The following is a 15,209-nucleotide window of genomic DNA, read 5'->3' as shown; positions in this document are numbered from 1 at the left end:
CTAAAGCTCTGAATCAAAGAACGTGGTACCAAGGGAAAGATGGTGGGTTTTTTTCTTTTTACACACAGAAGAAAATTGTTTTGTTTTCATGATTCCCAGAAGACCAACCCTTACTTTCTTGTCAAAACAACATGACAAAAAAGAAAAAATCTTTACTCTGTGTGGTTCTGTATAGATTAAAAAGATCATTTGAAGGGACTGCTTATTTGAAATCTGTATTTCCCGAGAAAACAAACAACCTCTTTCTGTTTGAGTTGGCATGGAAAAACTCCTTGCATTCCCGTAAATCTCTAGAAGTGAGAAGAATGTGTCTAAAATATTGTTTTCTGCTAGAGCCACATTGTCTTACAATTCCATTGGATGTATTTGCTTTGGAATACCAAAAAAAAAAAAAAAAATAGGCTCAGACTCGGATATTAGGCAAGCTGACAATCTTTTTTCTATCTTGTTTGATGGGTGACTGACATAAAAAGAAAAAAAAAAGAAAAAGGCTCTAGCATCCTTTTGAAATAAAGAAATAGAGAACTCAGTGAGGTGAGGAGCTTTCTCTAGTGCTGCAAGTTATTCTTCTGGTGTTACTGGAAACATAAAAATGTGGGGGAGAGCTTGGTACAGAGGTGTAATGGTTTTGTGTTTGTTCAGGATAAATACTCAGTTTTGATCTCTTCTGGTATTTTTTTTTATTTGCTAAGTCTTACAAAAAGGAAAAATAAATACAGTTGACACTTTCAGAAAATAGTAGATCTAAGAGTGGAGGAGAAAATGCTTACTTCAGATTATCACTTGTGTGCAGAAGACCATAGCTTGTACTGATTTAGGTGGAGTCACTTGGCCCAGGTGACGCAGAGGACACTGGGCTGGAAGCTTCCTTTCTATAATGAAAGGCCAAATGAGATGAGTGGTTCCTTATGTCAGCCTTCCCTTATCCAGATCACTAGCCTGACATCTTTCCTTGTCCCACTTGTGCTGGTAGAGCAGTTCTCAGAAGCTATGTCTGGATGGAAGATAAGGCATTGACTATCATTAGAGTGAGAACAGCTTTGCAAAGCTGATCGGGAGGATGAGCTGAAGTCATGCTGTACTGATAAGTAACTCTTCTTGCTTGGTAAGCTCACTTTTGCAGTAGCACTCTTCTACAGTAAGGACACAATATGTAGCAGCAACCCTATGTTGTCTGAAGCTGTTGACACAAGCTGTCACCTTGATTACTTGACAAATGGGTATTTAAATCTGTAAATGGCCTTAGCACAGCCTGTTTGTTGTTGTTTTGTTTGTTTGTTTGTTTGTTTTTGAGTCTTACTGTTTTTTCCCTTTTGCTTATCAGGATGAATATCTGGTTAGGTGTAACGTTTGGACTAAGCTCAGGAAAAGCCACTTAGAACACAGCAATCCTTTGTGCAATGTCACCTTCTCCAGCAGCAGTATCTTTATTTTCTCATTGCTCTTTATCTATTGCTGCCATTTGGCACTTTGGCTATAACCAACTATGGCTGCCCTTTATTCAAGTGTATTGTGAACCCTTGTAAACATATGCATTAAGGAAATTTACTTCAGATAAAGTAATTATCTAAGCCACAGCACAAAAAATTTGAGCAAATCTAGTCTCATTAAATTAATGATGACATTAGTAGGTCTTATCCTTTTGACTTCATTTTTATTCATGGTGAGAAGAAGAACAGACATCTCAATGATATCCCAAGTTCAAGTGCAGGGATGAGAAAACAAGAGCAGGAAGGGGGAAGTTTCATGAACAAAATACACCGACTTTGGAGTCAAATATCTATTTTTTCCACTGTAAAATTTGCCAAGTGTTACATTTTATTTTTGTGACGCATCCTTTGCATCATCCATTTCCCTTGATTTTGTTGCTTTGTGCTATTTTAATCTATTGTAATAAATAAGAGGAAATGTAGCAGTTATCAGAAACTACTGAGCTACAGTTTTAGTTTCCTGAAGTCATATTTTCTATATAAAAATGTGTTCAATTCTGTTTTCATCCTTCAGTTTAGAACCATTCTATGCTGGGGACAGCTATGATTTATTTGCCTGCAGTTGCTTGTAGTATACGAGCACAGCAAAAAATGGGTGGCAGGACTGAAGATAGGGAAACTCAAAAATACCACAAGGCTAGGTTATTTTAAGAAAGAACATAAAGCTCTTTCTGTTTACAAAAAGAGACACTATCTAAAGTCGTTTGGGTTTTTAGCTGAATTTATGAAGCTTATTTAATATAGAGATAACGATTTCTTTTACGTCTTTCAGTCAGTTTATTGGTTTGTAAACCTGAAGGCTGTGAATTTTATGGAAGTAAATCCTTTTGTTTTGTGTATACCTATTTGTGTATGCCTTTGCTGTGATACAGGTTTGTAGTGAAACTTTTAAGGCTCTGATATAAACCAATATAATGATTAGCATTGTGTTTCTTATGCGGTTAGTCAGAAATATGAAGAAAATAGAAGCATTAACAGAACTTAAATGATTGGAAAGGTCTAGGCAGACTTTAATATGTAGCCTTGGACTTCCTGCAAGGGCACACTGCAGGCATACAACCCTGTTCTTGCAATTAAGTTTTGCTGAGAGTTCAAGGCTCCCACTGAGTTGCAAACCATTGTCTGGGAACAGCTGCTTTAATTTCGAGCTATTCCTTTTAATGTCTTCAATTGTTTTGTATGATGCCTTATTGTGAATAGGGTCTTATGTAACTTCCATTAAATATCAGATGGATCAAGAATTGTTAAAATCCTTGCATTAGTTCCTTATGGAACTTCTGCCTCCTTTCCTCCTACAGTGAGCATTTTTGTTGATTCAAAATTCAGGACTAGCAGCATTGCTTCTTCTTGTCCCTCTACCAAGAAAGTGTCACTTGGGCTGCTGAGCCCTTTGGTGTAGTTGTCTGCCTCGTGGTGCCACGCACCTTGCTTGAGAATGTCTTATGTTGATTGTGGTTCTATTAATCAGTGACTTACTCAGAGTTGTGTGGTAGGTTGAGTTGTGGCCTTGTGGCAGGATAGGTATGACTGTGTCCTGTCTGCATGCACATGCAATGTTACTTGAACACCAGCTGGAAAAAGTGTGGCACTCGATTCTGCTGTTAATGACAAAGAAGCAAGGTTAAGTGACAGAAATCCTTTTTTTTTTTTTTTTTTTTTTTTTACTGAAAATAACTCTTCCTCAGGCAAGTATGACTATTTTTCAGAGAAGAAAACTCTACCTAAACCAGTTAGCTGGGTCTGTTTTTGAAACTATTCACAGAAAGCTGTTCAGAGTCAGAACTATGTATATAAGTTGCTCTTTGCTAACAGACCTGTACAAGTTTTGGTTTTGAATCAATGCATGTAACACTTCCTATATGTTCAGGGGGGACTTTGATGAAAATGGGAAACTATAACCATAAAATATAGATCTTTTTCACCTCCAGTTATGACTTGCATTATGTGTTTTTTTGTTCTTATTTTTTATGACAACTCTTTTCACTTACACTCAGTGTCATCTATACTAGTTGTTCTGAGTAAATATATCAAGTGTGATAAGATGTACAACACCTAAACTATTTCACCAGAATATATTCTGGTCCAAACGATGTTCTGTGCAGAAATAAAATTGAGTAAATAATGGAGTAAAATCATTTATATTTTTGCTAGATTTTATATAGTTTTCTGTATTAAATGTTCTCAGGACAACTTGAAGTTGTGAAAGATACAGAGAAGAAAACTTTGTGTTTGCCAAAAATGTTTGACTTTTTCTTCAGTGTGAAAGTATTGTCTGCTTTTTGAGCAGAAACCATTGCTACCAAACGTACAGAAAAAGTTTAATTAATTTATGCCCCCTTTGCTGGCCTTAGAGCTGTGCAACACAGATCAATCCCACACCTCTAAAACTTGCAGTAACTTTATGGAAATTGAGAGAACATTGATGGGAATTCAGAGAAAGTTTTCATCTGTAAGCTCCAGCAGCTCTGAGCAGTGTGTAATGACATTTCTGAAGTAACCTTACAAAACCATTGGGAGCTTTAAGAAAAGAGACAAATATGATGTGATAAATGCGTGTACATTCAGTTTCAACAAATGTGCAGTCTGTGAGTATAGGGGAAACTGTACATCTGCCATCCATAGCACTGTGCACTACGTCCAAAAATTGTTTCATGTTTTTGCCTGGTGCTTCATTAAAATCATATTTGCAGTACAGTATGGAAAAGTGGAACTGAACTGATCAAGTGGTTCAAAAATAATTGAAATAACCCAAGCTTGTTTGAAACTAAGGTGCCAGAGTGCTTGGGAACATTGTCTTGATAGAGATCACTTAAGAACTATTACGTATTCTTTTGTGTTTTTTTGTTTTTTTTTTTAAGCTGGACCTGTGATCTGCAGAATGCTAACATACCCTCCAACTCGAAGAGCCTTAATTGTGGGTTGTGGTCTGCAGATGTTTCAACAACTGTCAGGGATTAACACCGTCATGTATGTATCTGCTGCTTGCTTCTCTTCTAAAAATATTGAAAAAGAAAGAAAAGAAAAAGGGAGAATTGGACCAATAGTTATAGATGGCCTTCTGGACAAAATTTGAAATATGAAAAATTGAGTGTGAGAGCTGGAATGCTGGTTTTAACTCTGCATATTGGCATGTTTGGCATCTCAGAAAAATGGTGCAAGATGTTCGTATAAGGGTAAACATTTGTATAGAGATGACGTTGCAAACTACTCTTAGAGAGACATTTTTATATGTTAGGGTTTACAGCCCAAGCTATGCAAGCATAGACAAGAAGGTACTCATATGGCTTGAATTTGTGTGTGAATAAATCAAAATACTGTGAGTGTGAGACTGTTGACCATGGAAACAACATGGACAATTACTGTGAAGTGCTACAGAAGGTAAGATGCTAAGGGAAGAAGCATTTGTCTTATTATATGTTCTAATTCGTGTAAAAAGACTCAGCAAATGTGGAAAAGAATATATTGGGTTTTCTGATAAGCTGTCAGCTCTTGTGAGGAGAGTAGCTCTTGATAAATGTGCAATGCACAAGACCTACTTTAAGATGAGATTACTGCTAAGCTTCCCTTCAAGAGTAACCATAACAATCATGACTTCTCTGTTACTTAAAAGGAAGTCTAGAATACATTGCAGAAACATTTTATGGAGAGACTACATACAAACGAGGAGGCTGGTTAGGAAATAGTTAAAAGGAGCAGCTAAAACAATGAAGCTTTTAGTGTATCAAGAACTACCATATTAAATATTAGAGTAAATGTCTGCCATCTAGAATAGGAAAAAACAACAAAAAAACCAGTATTGTTAAACTGCAAAGAAGGGAAGTCCAAAATAGTCCTTATAAAGAGTGACATTATAAAGCGGAAATTGTAACCCGAGGTGAAAAAAAAGAATGCATTACTGCTAAGTTATCTGTAAAAATCAGAAGACAGGCACAAAAGGAGCTCTTAAGAAATCTTCAGGCACAGCAGAGGCAAGTGACCTAACAGGGTTTTAGGCCCAGTACGGGTCAAGGCATGAGAACAGTAGCAGGAGACAAACCTGTAGCAGCAGATCTGAAAGACTCTTGTTGCGTCTGTGTTGATCATGGAGGATATGTGAAAATTCACACACTGCAGCTTACTTGAGATGTCTCACGTGTTTCAAATCGAATCGTAGTGTTAAGGGAAGAAATTTTAGAACAAGCAGATTAAAATGAATAACAAATTGCCCAGATCTAATCAGGGCGCACTCAATAGGTCTGGACTATTTCAAATGCATAATAATAGAATTTGGAAATGTAGCTTGCTCTGACTGAAGCTGCAGCCCAGAAAGTTTTATTTCCCCCCAAATCAAAATTAAAACTAGAACTGAAGGAGAAGATGTATGTTTATGAGTATGAAAAACATAAGCACAGGGAAAGTAAGATTATGAAGAAGAGCCATCATGATTGTTGGATGCAGACTATAGCTTGAAAGTCTGATGGGTAGGAGAATTGGTGGGCATGTGAGGACTGTGCCATATGATCAACCACACTTATCCATGGCAGTCAGTTTCTTGGTCATATGGTCACAAAAGTAAGAAAATAGTCCTCCTGAATTAATACCTTTTTAAGATAGGAAACAAAGGATAAGAAGAAAATATCACAGTGGAGGAAAGTCTGTTTTCTGTTTGTCATTTTTAAGTTTATGAAGGAGGCTAAACAGCAAAAATTCAGCTTGTATTCATACACTATTCTGAAGATGAATATCCCCAAATCTGTGAAGTGAAGTATTGTGAGAAAATAACACAAAAGTGGCAAAATTGTTAACTTTACCGTACTTTGCAGTAATGCTTGCCAGAGATAATTGTCTAGAAACCTTGAAACTGAATATAATTCAGTATAAACACAACAATGATATCCATGATCAGTCTGGAATAGTACAGACAGCTGTAGATATCCTTTTTTGAAAATATGGATAAATCAGGTTGTACATAGGGAGATAGATAGCAGTATTTGAACAGGATAGTTAGATCTCTGCCACTGAGAAAAGACATAAGTTGAGAAGAAATGCATTACGCATATAAAATTACTAACACTGTGCAGAAGTTGGAGAGGTTATAATTATTAATTCCTATATCAGTTTTTGTTGGCTCCTGGTTTTTACCTAACAGGAGGTTTAAAATAAACACAAGGAAACATTTTTTTCATGCAGTGCATAATTACATAGTGATCCTCACTGCCACAGGATGTTAGATGTTATGGATGCCAAAAGTAGAAATAATTTTAGAAGGCAATTAGGGGACATAAACATTATTAAATTATTAGTATAGTTGATATGGATGCAACCTCTGGCCAAGGACAGTCATTTTCACATGTTGTTTCTTGCTGTTTTGGGGGTTTCCCTAGGCTAGTTCCAAAATCTGACACTTTACAAGGTTTGTGACTCTGCTGGGGTGACTGCTTGATTTAACCTTCATATGTTTTAAAATCTCAAACTACTTCCTCTGTAGGAGGTTTTACAAATAGTTTGGAATTGACCTAATTTGCTTTTGGATGTGTAGGTGGGCAGAATTAAGATAAAACGTTTCTGAATCCTGACTTTAAAATAAAGAAAATGCCTGTAACAAACACATGAAGGCACTGTTGTTAAATGCCTGACATGTAAAGCATTTACAATATTGAATATTTTTTTAATAATCTTGTATAAGAATATTTTATTTATCAACTATACATGATAAACATTCTCCTAAGAAAGGATATTTTTTGAATACAAGTAAGCAGCTGTCTGTTGATGGTTTGCTTGCATAGAACCTGATGATTGCTTTTTAATGCAGTAATTAAAAGGTTCCTTGTGGAACTGTCAGGTTGTATTAACACTCTAAAGACTATTTTGCTCTCCATAACGTCTGGTTCTGTCATTCTGGAATTGCTGCTTTGTAGCAGCAGGAAAATGGAGGTTGTAGGATTGTGTGAGTTTTACTGGTTTTGCAAACTCAGTTACCAAAACTTGTTGATTGTAAAAAAAAAAAATATTTTGATGGTTGTTCACTCTTACTGGTGCTGCTGAGTGTCCTCCTTTGTTGCTATCCCTCTTTGTATGCTGCAGGAGAAAGGTCTTCTCACCTTGACTTGCTGTTGCCTGCCTTTCCCTCATAGAGGATTGAGCAGCATCCAGTTTGACCTTTTATCTTGACGTATTTCCACAGCACTCTTCTGCACTGTGACCACTGAACCTGTTGGCATGTGTGATGGGCCCCAGCTTGTTCTAATCTTTTAAATTGGGACTTTCCATTACTTCTGATGCAAAGGAATTTATTAAATCTTGTATTCTAGTGTAAGAAAGGAATTGTCAGAGGAGCGAGTTTGTGTGGATCTGAAAAACTACTTAATAAATGACTAATAATAGTAGTGATAAAATAAAAGTTACAAAGCAGGAAAATTAAATGGAAATATAAGTAAGAAAGTAGTTGAATAATTATTAAAAAGTGTGGGTGTTTGAGATGGGGAATTGTGTAGAGGAGTTTTGCAGAGGTCTAAAAATCATCAAGTGTCCCAAGGGGTAGGAGAGATTCTAAAAAGCAGGAAACAAACCCTAAAACACAGTGAGACAACAACAGAAATCTAGACCTTCCGTGTTTAAGGGTTCAGAAATCCCTTACTGAATTTTTAGCTAGAAAATATTCATCAGTTGTGAATGCAAGGAGAGTAACAAAGTCCGTATGTAGTTGGATTTCTCTTGACAATGGTGAAAGGAAGAACTCAATGAAATCGTTAAGAATTCTTGAGCTATGTGCTCTTGCCATGTGGTTGTGCAATAAACTGATGTAGTTTCATATTGCGTCAGCCACGTTTGTGCATAACATCCAACTGTGGGGAACCAGGAACTGTAGTCCCGAACAAGATGTTGTTGAAATGGAGAGAACAGCATGCAGAGCAACCTCTGCATTGAGGGGGTGGATCTAAAAGAGACGAAAATGTAAAAATAGGCTAAGGAGCGTGTGACTCTCATGGGAACAAATGCTGGCATGATAAATTTAGCAATTAAAAGAATAAAGCTCACTGGCCTATTACTTTGATTCCTTTTTTTTTTCCCTTTAAGAACAAGAATACCACTGCTGGAGGTGCCTGAAGTAGAAAAAAATGTTTCTTTTCAGTCAAAGCTTTTGCCAGCTTAACTGACCTGCAAAAGTCCGACAGCTTTAGGCAACCATTTCTAACACTGCTGCAAGCAGTGAAATGGTTTAACTTTCCAGTTTCTTTTCATTCTGGTGTTTTCTCAAAAACATAAGCTCATTCTTTCAAGCCTAGTTTAACAATCTGTCTGACAAGATACTGAGAAAGGCCCTGGGAAGGAAGTTGTACTCCGGAATACTAAGTGCTACAAGTTAGCTCTCTAACAAAAACATGTCTCAGAAGTGTATTGGAACAGTGGTGTGCAGGTATGTTCAAGCCCACAGCGACTGTTCATCAAGCGTGGGAGAAGAGCACCAGTTTATGGCAAAACTGTAAGCTCAATTTTCCCATCCTCCTTCTTTTAATAACAATAATAGTAACATAAGAGGCAGAAAATAATTTTTGGAGGTAGGAAGAAAGACAAGGCTTGAAGGATTCAGCTATTTCAGATTATCTGGTAAAAAACATCAGCAGAGGAGACAAAAGCAGAGACTCCAGTCAGTGTTTTAACTATATTCTCAATTCTCAGCAAGACTGACTTCTGAAAACATTCTTCATACTATGCAGCTTTACTGCTCTTGAGAGGAAAAAAAATAAATCACAAGCAAGAAAGATTTTGGAAAAATCCTGAGTTCCTTTGAATACTAAACAGAACTTTAGCCATAATTGAAGGCTGCTCAAAATCTTGTCAGAGCTTCATGGTATTGTCACTTGTACTGGCATTTTTGGGACTATCTGATGTGCCTTCACACAGAATGTCTGTGCCCCAAAGGCCATATGTTTGAGGTAAGAGACAGCTGTAACATCTTGATTATCTCTGTTCTCACAAAACTTTAAGAAAAGTGGACTTCATAAAAGCCAGACAAAATACTGAGTTCTGCAGCTGAAACAGTAAGCTTAATGTGGTGTTAATTTAGTCCTTGGTCATTATCTTCTCACACTGTGCTAGAAAAGCTTTCTGTAGCACAAATGTGATATAATGTATGAACAAGGAGTACTTAAGGCCTTCAGCTTTTTGGTTAACATTTAGCCTCCTATTTTTGCTTACATATGTGATCTGTTTTTCCTAGTTAATGTCTTTTTCTTGTTAAGAAATCCTACCCTCTCCTAAAAGATAAGTGAATCCACATGTAAAATATATTAATGTCTGGATTTGGTCCACAGATGCTTTTGAGCTTTACCATTTGAGTTTTTAATCTGTGCAAGTGAACAAAAGGAAAACAAAAACCACCACCAACAAAAAAAACCAACAAGAAGTGATGATAAAAACAAGCATCTTTTTCCAGCTGGCAAGAAATAGGAAGTGGAAGAAATTACTATATGGAGAAAGAAAAAGACTCATAACAATAAGAGAAAAAGCTGTAGAAAAGAAAGGACAAGACAAAAGAGGACAAGAGGAGATTGTACAACAAATGGAAATTGAAGGTTTGAAGATAAGTTAAGAATATTAAAAACAATTAATGTGATAAATGAATGAATACCATGCTGAATGTAAATGAGAGAAATAAAGAGCAAAGGAACGAGGCTGGAAAGAAGCCAGGATACTTCTCTGCTGGAGAGGAGTTTAATAGAATGAAAGAATATTTCCTGACAGGTTTATAGCTGTGTCTATTGTGCAGCAATTTCAGAGCTCAAACCTGTGAGGAGCTGTAAACTTTGGCTCCTGTCAGCTGCTGAACACCAGGCACTATTCACCTGTCCTGAGAAGTGCAGCTCCCCCAGGGGAGCAACACATGATTTAACTGTCAGGGACTGCGAAAGTCAAGGTAGAGAAACTCTGCTTTGAATTCCAGTTCTTACGCTTCTTTTTAAAATAAAATATGAAGTAGATAGCATAGAACAGTGGCTACAGACAAACCCTTGGTATTTCAGTTGAAAATTGATAAAAAGTGTCTCATTAAATGTTATTTATTCAGGATTTTGTGAGCTACAATATAAGTAATAGTAACCTTTTCTCATTTGGCTTTGGCAGCCATTGGGAGTTTCAGAATTTAAAAATGATTTTATTTATAATTTATGCCAGATATAAAATTAGTGAACTGGTCATTGAAATGAGACTTCACTAGACCATTGACTGTTGGCTTGCATATTGGAAACCAGTTGTTGACATCTGTAAACGGAGGTTGTACTGGAAAAATGTAACAGCAGGTCACATTTTTTACTGAGGGACATGATTTAAGTGGGAAATACTGGTGATAGGTGGATGGTTGGAGTGGATGATCTTAGAGGTCTTTTCTAATTTTGATGATTCTATGAATTTTCTTGTGGTTTGTAGTTAAGCATTGATTTTAGGATGTATTGACTTCTTATTGGTTGTGCATTTTAAAACAAAAAGCAAAATCTCAAAAGCTTACACAATGTTAAAATGACATCCAAGTTGAAAGGCGCGTATTTAAGAATGGAGTATCTTTTATTTCGGTCTCCATTTAGAGTTAAATCGAGTGACAGTAATTTCCAAGCAGATTGTCATGTCACCTTCATTTTTGCATGACCAGTAACTTCTCTACTCAGTCATTTTTGAATATTCTGATACCCAACAGTTCTCTAAATCTAACTGAAGTGAGGGACACTGACATTAATGTTTTTAATATACAGCCTTTGTAATGTTGTCAGGACACTTTTGAGAAGTTTTGGCAGTTGGCAAGCTTAATTGTCTCTGACTCTAAAGCTTGAAACTGCTACTTGCTTAGGTTTTAACCCTTCAGTATTACTTGTGGAGAAAATGTCTCTTATATCCTCATATCTTAAATTCTGCATTTTCCTCTTAGGCTTTAGAGAATGTTTAATAAAACCAAAAGAAAGCATATGTTGCAGGGCTGCTTGCTTTTGAGTTAATAATCCTTTAAATATTTTATTGAGTTTTAATAAATACTTGCAATAGCATGTTGTTTTATTTTGAGGAGTGTCCTTCATTTTACCATATTATCCTTTCTTCATATTGAAAGATGCTTTACATATAACTGCACACAAACTCATAATGTAAAAAACTTCAGTGGAGAAAAGAGATGCATCTGTAGAAAATGACTGGCATAGTATATAGCTGCTTCCCAGACTGTGTAAACATTTTTCTGAAAAAAAGTTAAACTGAAGTCTAGACTAACACTCCAAGAAAGGTGACTGTCCTAAATGCTACTACTATACATGCTGTACAGAAATCATGTAATTAATTTAGAACAGGTCTTCAGAAGAAAAAAATGAGTGAATACATGAATTTCATACTGCTCAGCATAAAATCTTTTAAATGAGGGTTTATGGAAGTTGCCTGTACGAGTTTCATAGTGCTTGGACGAAAATGAAACCCTAACTCTGGTATTTGGAAAGGTTTGCACATATAGCAGGGATTTTTCACAGAATCACAGCAATTGGAAGGAACCTCCAGAGATCCAATCCTTGAGCAAGGCAGGTTCTCTATAGCAGATCACACAGATTGTGGAATCTCCAGGACTGTTTTGAATGTCTTCAGAGAAGGAGATTCCACAATCTCTCTGGGCAACCTATTCCAGTGCTCCATCGCCCTTACCATAAAAGAAGTTCTTTCGCATGTTGCTATATTATTCATACATTCAAGATTTAGACCATTGCTCCTTGTTCTACTGTTGCTCATCACTGAAGAGTCAAGACCCATCAACTTGTCTCCTGCACATTATTTATTTATAAACACTTATCACCTCTCAGGCTTCTCCAGACTGAACAGTCCTAGGTCTCTCAGAATTTCCTCCTACAGAAGTTGCTCCAGGCTCTTTATCATCTTTGTCACCCTCCACTGCACTCCTTCTAGGAGGTCCCTGCCTTTTTTGAACTGGAGCCCAGAACTGGACACAGCACTGCAGATGTGGCCTCACCAGGGCAGAGTAGACAGGGAGGATCACCTCCCTTGACTTGCTGACCACACTTTTTAATGCACCTTGATATGCCATTGACCTTCTTGGGCACAAGGGCACACTGCAGGCTTATGGCCAACCTGCTGTCTACCAGAACACCCGGGTCCTTCTCTGCAAAGCACCTCTCCAGCAGGTCAACCCCTAACCTATACTGATGCACGTGGTTATTCCTCACCCAAGTGCAGAACTCTACACTTGCTCTTACTGAAGGTCTTCAGGTTCCTCTCTGCCTAACTCTCCAGTATGTCCAGGTCTTGCTGAATGGCAGCACAGCCTTCAGGTGTGTCAGCCACTCATCTCAGCTTTGTATCATCAGAGTCCACTCTCATCAAGTTTGCTATCCCTCCATCTAGGTCATGGATGAAGATGTTGAAGAAGACTGGACTCAGCTCTGAAGTAGTTACAGGCTTCCAACTGGACTCTGTCCTGCTGATGGCAATTCTCTGAGCTCTGACAGTCAGCTGGTTCTTAATTCACTTCACCATCCATTCATCTATCCCATACTTTCTAAATTTCATTACAAGGGTGTTGTGGGAGACAGTGTCAGACTCCTTGTTGAAGTCAAGGTACACAACTTACACCACTCTTCTTACATCTACCCAGCCAGTGATGAAATCATAGAAGACTACCAGGTTTGCTAAGCATGATTTCCCCTTGGTGAACCATTGCTGACTACTCCTCATAGCCTTCTTCTCTTCCAGTTGCTTGGAGATGGCATCCAGAACAAACTGTTCCATCACCTGTCTGGGGATGGAGGTTGAGGCTGACTGGCCTGTAGTTTCCTGGTCTTCCTTCTTGCCCTTTTTGAGGACTGGAGTGACACTGGCTATGCTCTGGTCTTTAGGACCTTTCCCATTCTCTGTATCATCTCTTTCTTTCTTTGGTAATGACCTCTGCCAGCTCCCTCAGTGTATGTGGGTGCATCCCATTGGGGCCCATGGATTTGTGTGCATTGATTTTGGCTAGATGCTCTCTGATCAGATCCACCTTCACCAAGAGGAAGTCTTCCATTCCCCAGATTCTCTGTCTTATCTCCAGGGTCTAGGATTCTCAAGGGGCAGTCTTAGTAGAAAAGACTGAAGCAAAGAAGATAGTATCTCTGCCTTCTCAGAGTCCCCTGTTACCAGGGCACCCACCTCACTCAGTAGCGGACCCACATTTTCCCTATTTCTCCTTTTACTATTGACATCCTTAAAAAGCCTTTCTTGCTATCCATAGGCAATGCACTATTATCACAGCTTAGATTATTTCCTTATAAATAACAGAAACATTAAAAAAACCTCAAATAAACATATAAAAACATAAATTGGGAACCCCAAACACCTGATACTCACCTATTTGTCCTTATCAGACACTAGATTTTTTGCATGAAAACTTTACTATGTTACAAGTTTTCCAAGACTGGGAACATAGATTATTATTTTTTAGCAGTAATATTTTTTCCTCTTAGTAAATTTGCAGATCTGAATTGAAAAGTTACTAGCTTTGTCAAAATCTCATCTTAAATCTGGAACATCATTCCACAGCCTGAAGAGAAAAGTTGTGGCTTTGGATGTGACCAAGCAGGACGCATTCTGTTTCAGAAATGGAGGTGCTGCTTGATACTTGGAATCTTAAATATGCTGATAAGACAGAGTTTAAAAGCCAGCAGTTAAGATGCTCACAAATGGGAACATATTAAGGTACTTACAAATGGGAACAGGTAGCAGAAGTTGTAGGCAGTATCTGATGACAGTGTGTTTACAGGAGTCATGGGCAGGACTTACAACTGCTGGGAAAGGCTGTGTATACAAAGCCATTTCTTCCCCTTGGCCTTCCCCTAGATGTAGGCCAAGAAGGAGCCCACACCCTTTCTCCATCTCCTGCCCTAAATTCCTCTTCTTCTACCTCATCATGGGATCATGTCATGGCAACCTGATAGGTGATGGCTGAAAATTGTGTGTGTTAATGACAGGATGCCAATATATGTACCCAAGAATTAAAAAATAAGCAAATAAATAGCAAGTTAGTCAGATAAGGAAAATTGCAGCAGGTCTGAGAATAAAATTAACTGTTTGCCTTGGGAAAAGGATACTGGGATGGGGTGAAGAGTATGTGCTGCCTTCTCCCTTGAGTCTGAAACATGGGGGGCCTTTCAGTACCTGGAAGAGGGCCTGGCTTCCAAGAATGGGATGGCAGAAAGGCCTTTTTTCAAAAGGCACTTCAATAAACATGAACGATTATAGTCTGTTGTGATATTGCTGAAGTGTATGTATCATTTTCTGTGTACTTTTCCCAGATATTTTTGAGTAAGCTTGTTGCAGATGGTCTTCAGCACCCCATGCTGTGTGCATACAATTGTGCATACTTCTCAGCAGCTTAGGGGTTTCGTGTGTTATCTCCAAAGACTGTAATTTATCAGCTGAAATAACAGTGAGAGTTTGTTCAGGGTACTAGTGAGAGACTATTAAAAAAAAAAAAAAGGAAACAAGACAACTGTGAAACACTGTGAAGAGTTGATCATACTATACTCAGTTTCAAATTAAAGATAACATTGAACAGAAAGTGAATCTTCCTTCTCCTGTTGTGCTGACCTGGTGTGATGGTCAGAAAACAGTCTGAGTCAGTTTGTAAGTATAGAGTTGAAATTCACTCTGAAGCCAGCAAGCAAAAACCTGTGGCTTGGGTTATTTGGGCAGTGCAGTATGCAGAGCTGCAAGGCTACCTCC

General features: G+C 37.8%; 1 protein-coding gene across 1 annotated transcript in view; it reads left to right on the top strand.

Moving 5' to 3' along the window:
• The window catches only part of SLC2A13 (solute carrier family 2 member 13), a 138,567-nt gene that overhangs the window by 60,469 nt on the left and 62,889 nt on the right, over positions 1-15,209 (top strand). Inside the window, exon 4 of the mRNA XM_065743586.1 lies at positions 4,349-4,457. Within this exon, the coding sequence (XP_065599658.1) occupies positions 4,349-4,457 (109 nt within the window). The remainder of the gene's footprint in view (positions 1-4,348; positions 4,458-15,209) is intronic.

Source organism: Cyrtonyx montezumae, unplaced genomic scaffold, assembly GCF_038088225.1.
Source record: "Cyrtonyx montezumae isolate F1298 unplaced genomic scaffold, pur_monq_1.0 scaffold_3, whole genome shotgun sequence".
Taxonomy (NCBI): Eukaryota; Metazoa; Chordata; class Aves; order Galliformes; family Odontophoridae; genus Cyrtonyx; species Cyrtonyx montezumae.
This window is presented reverse-complemented; position numbering and strand designations above follow the sequence as displayed.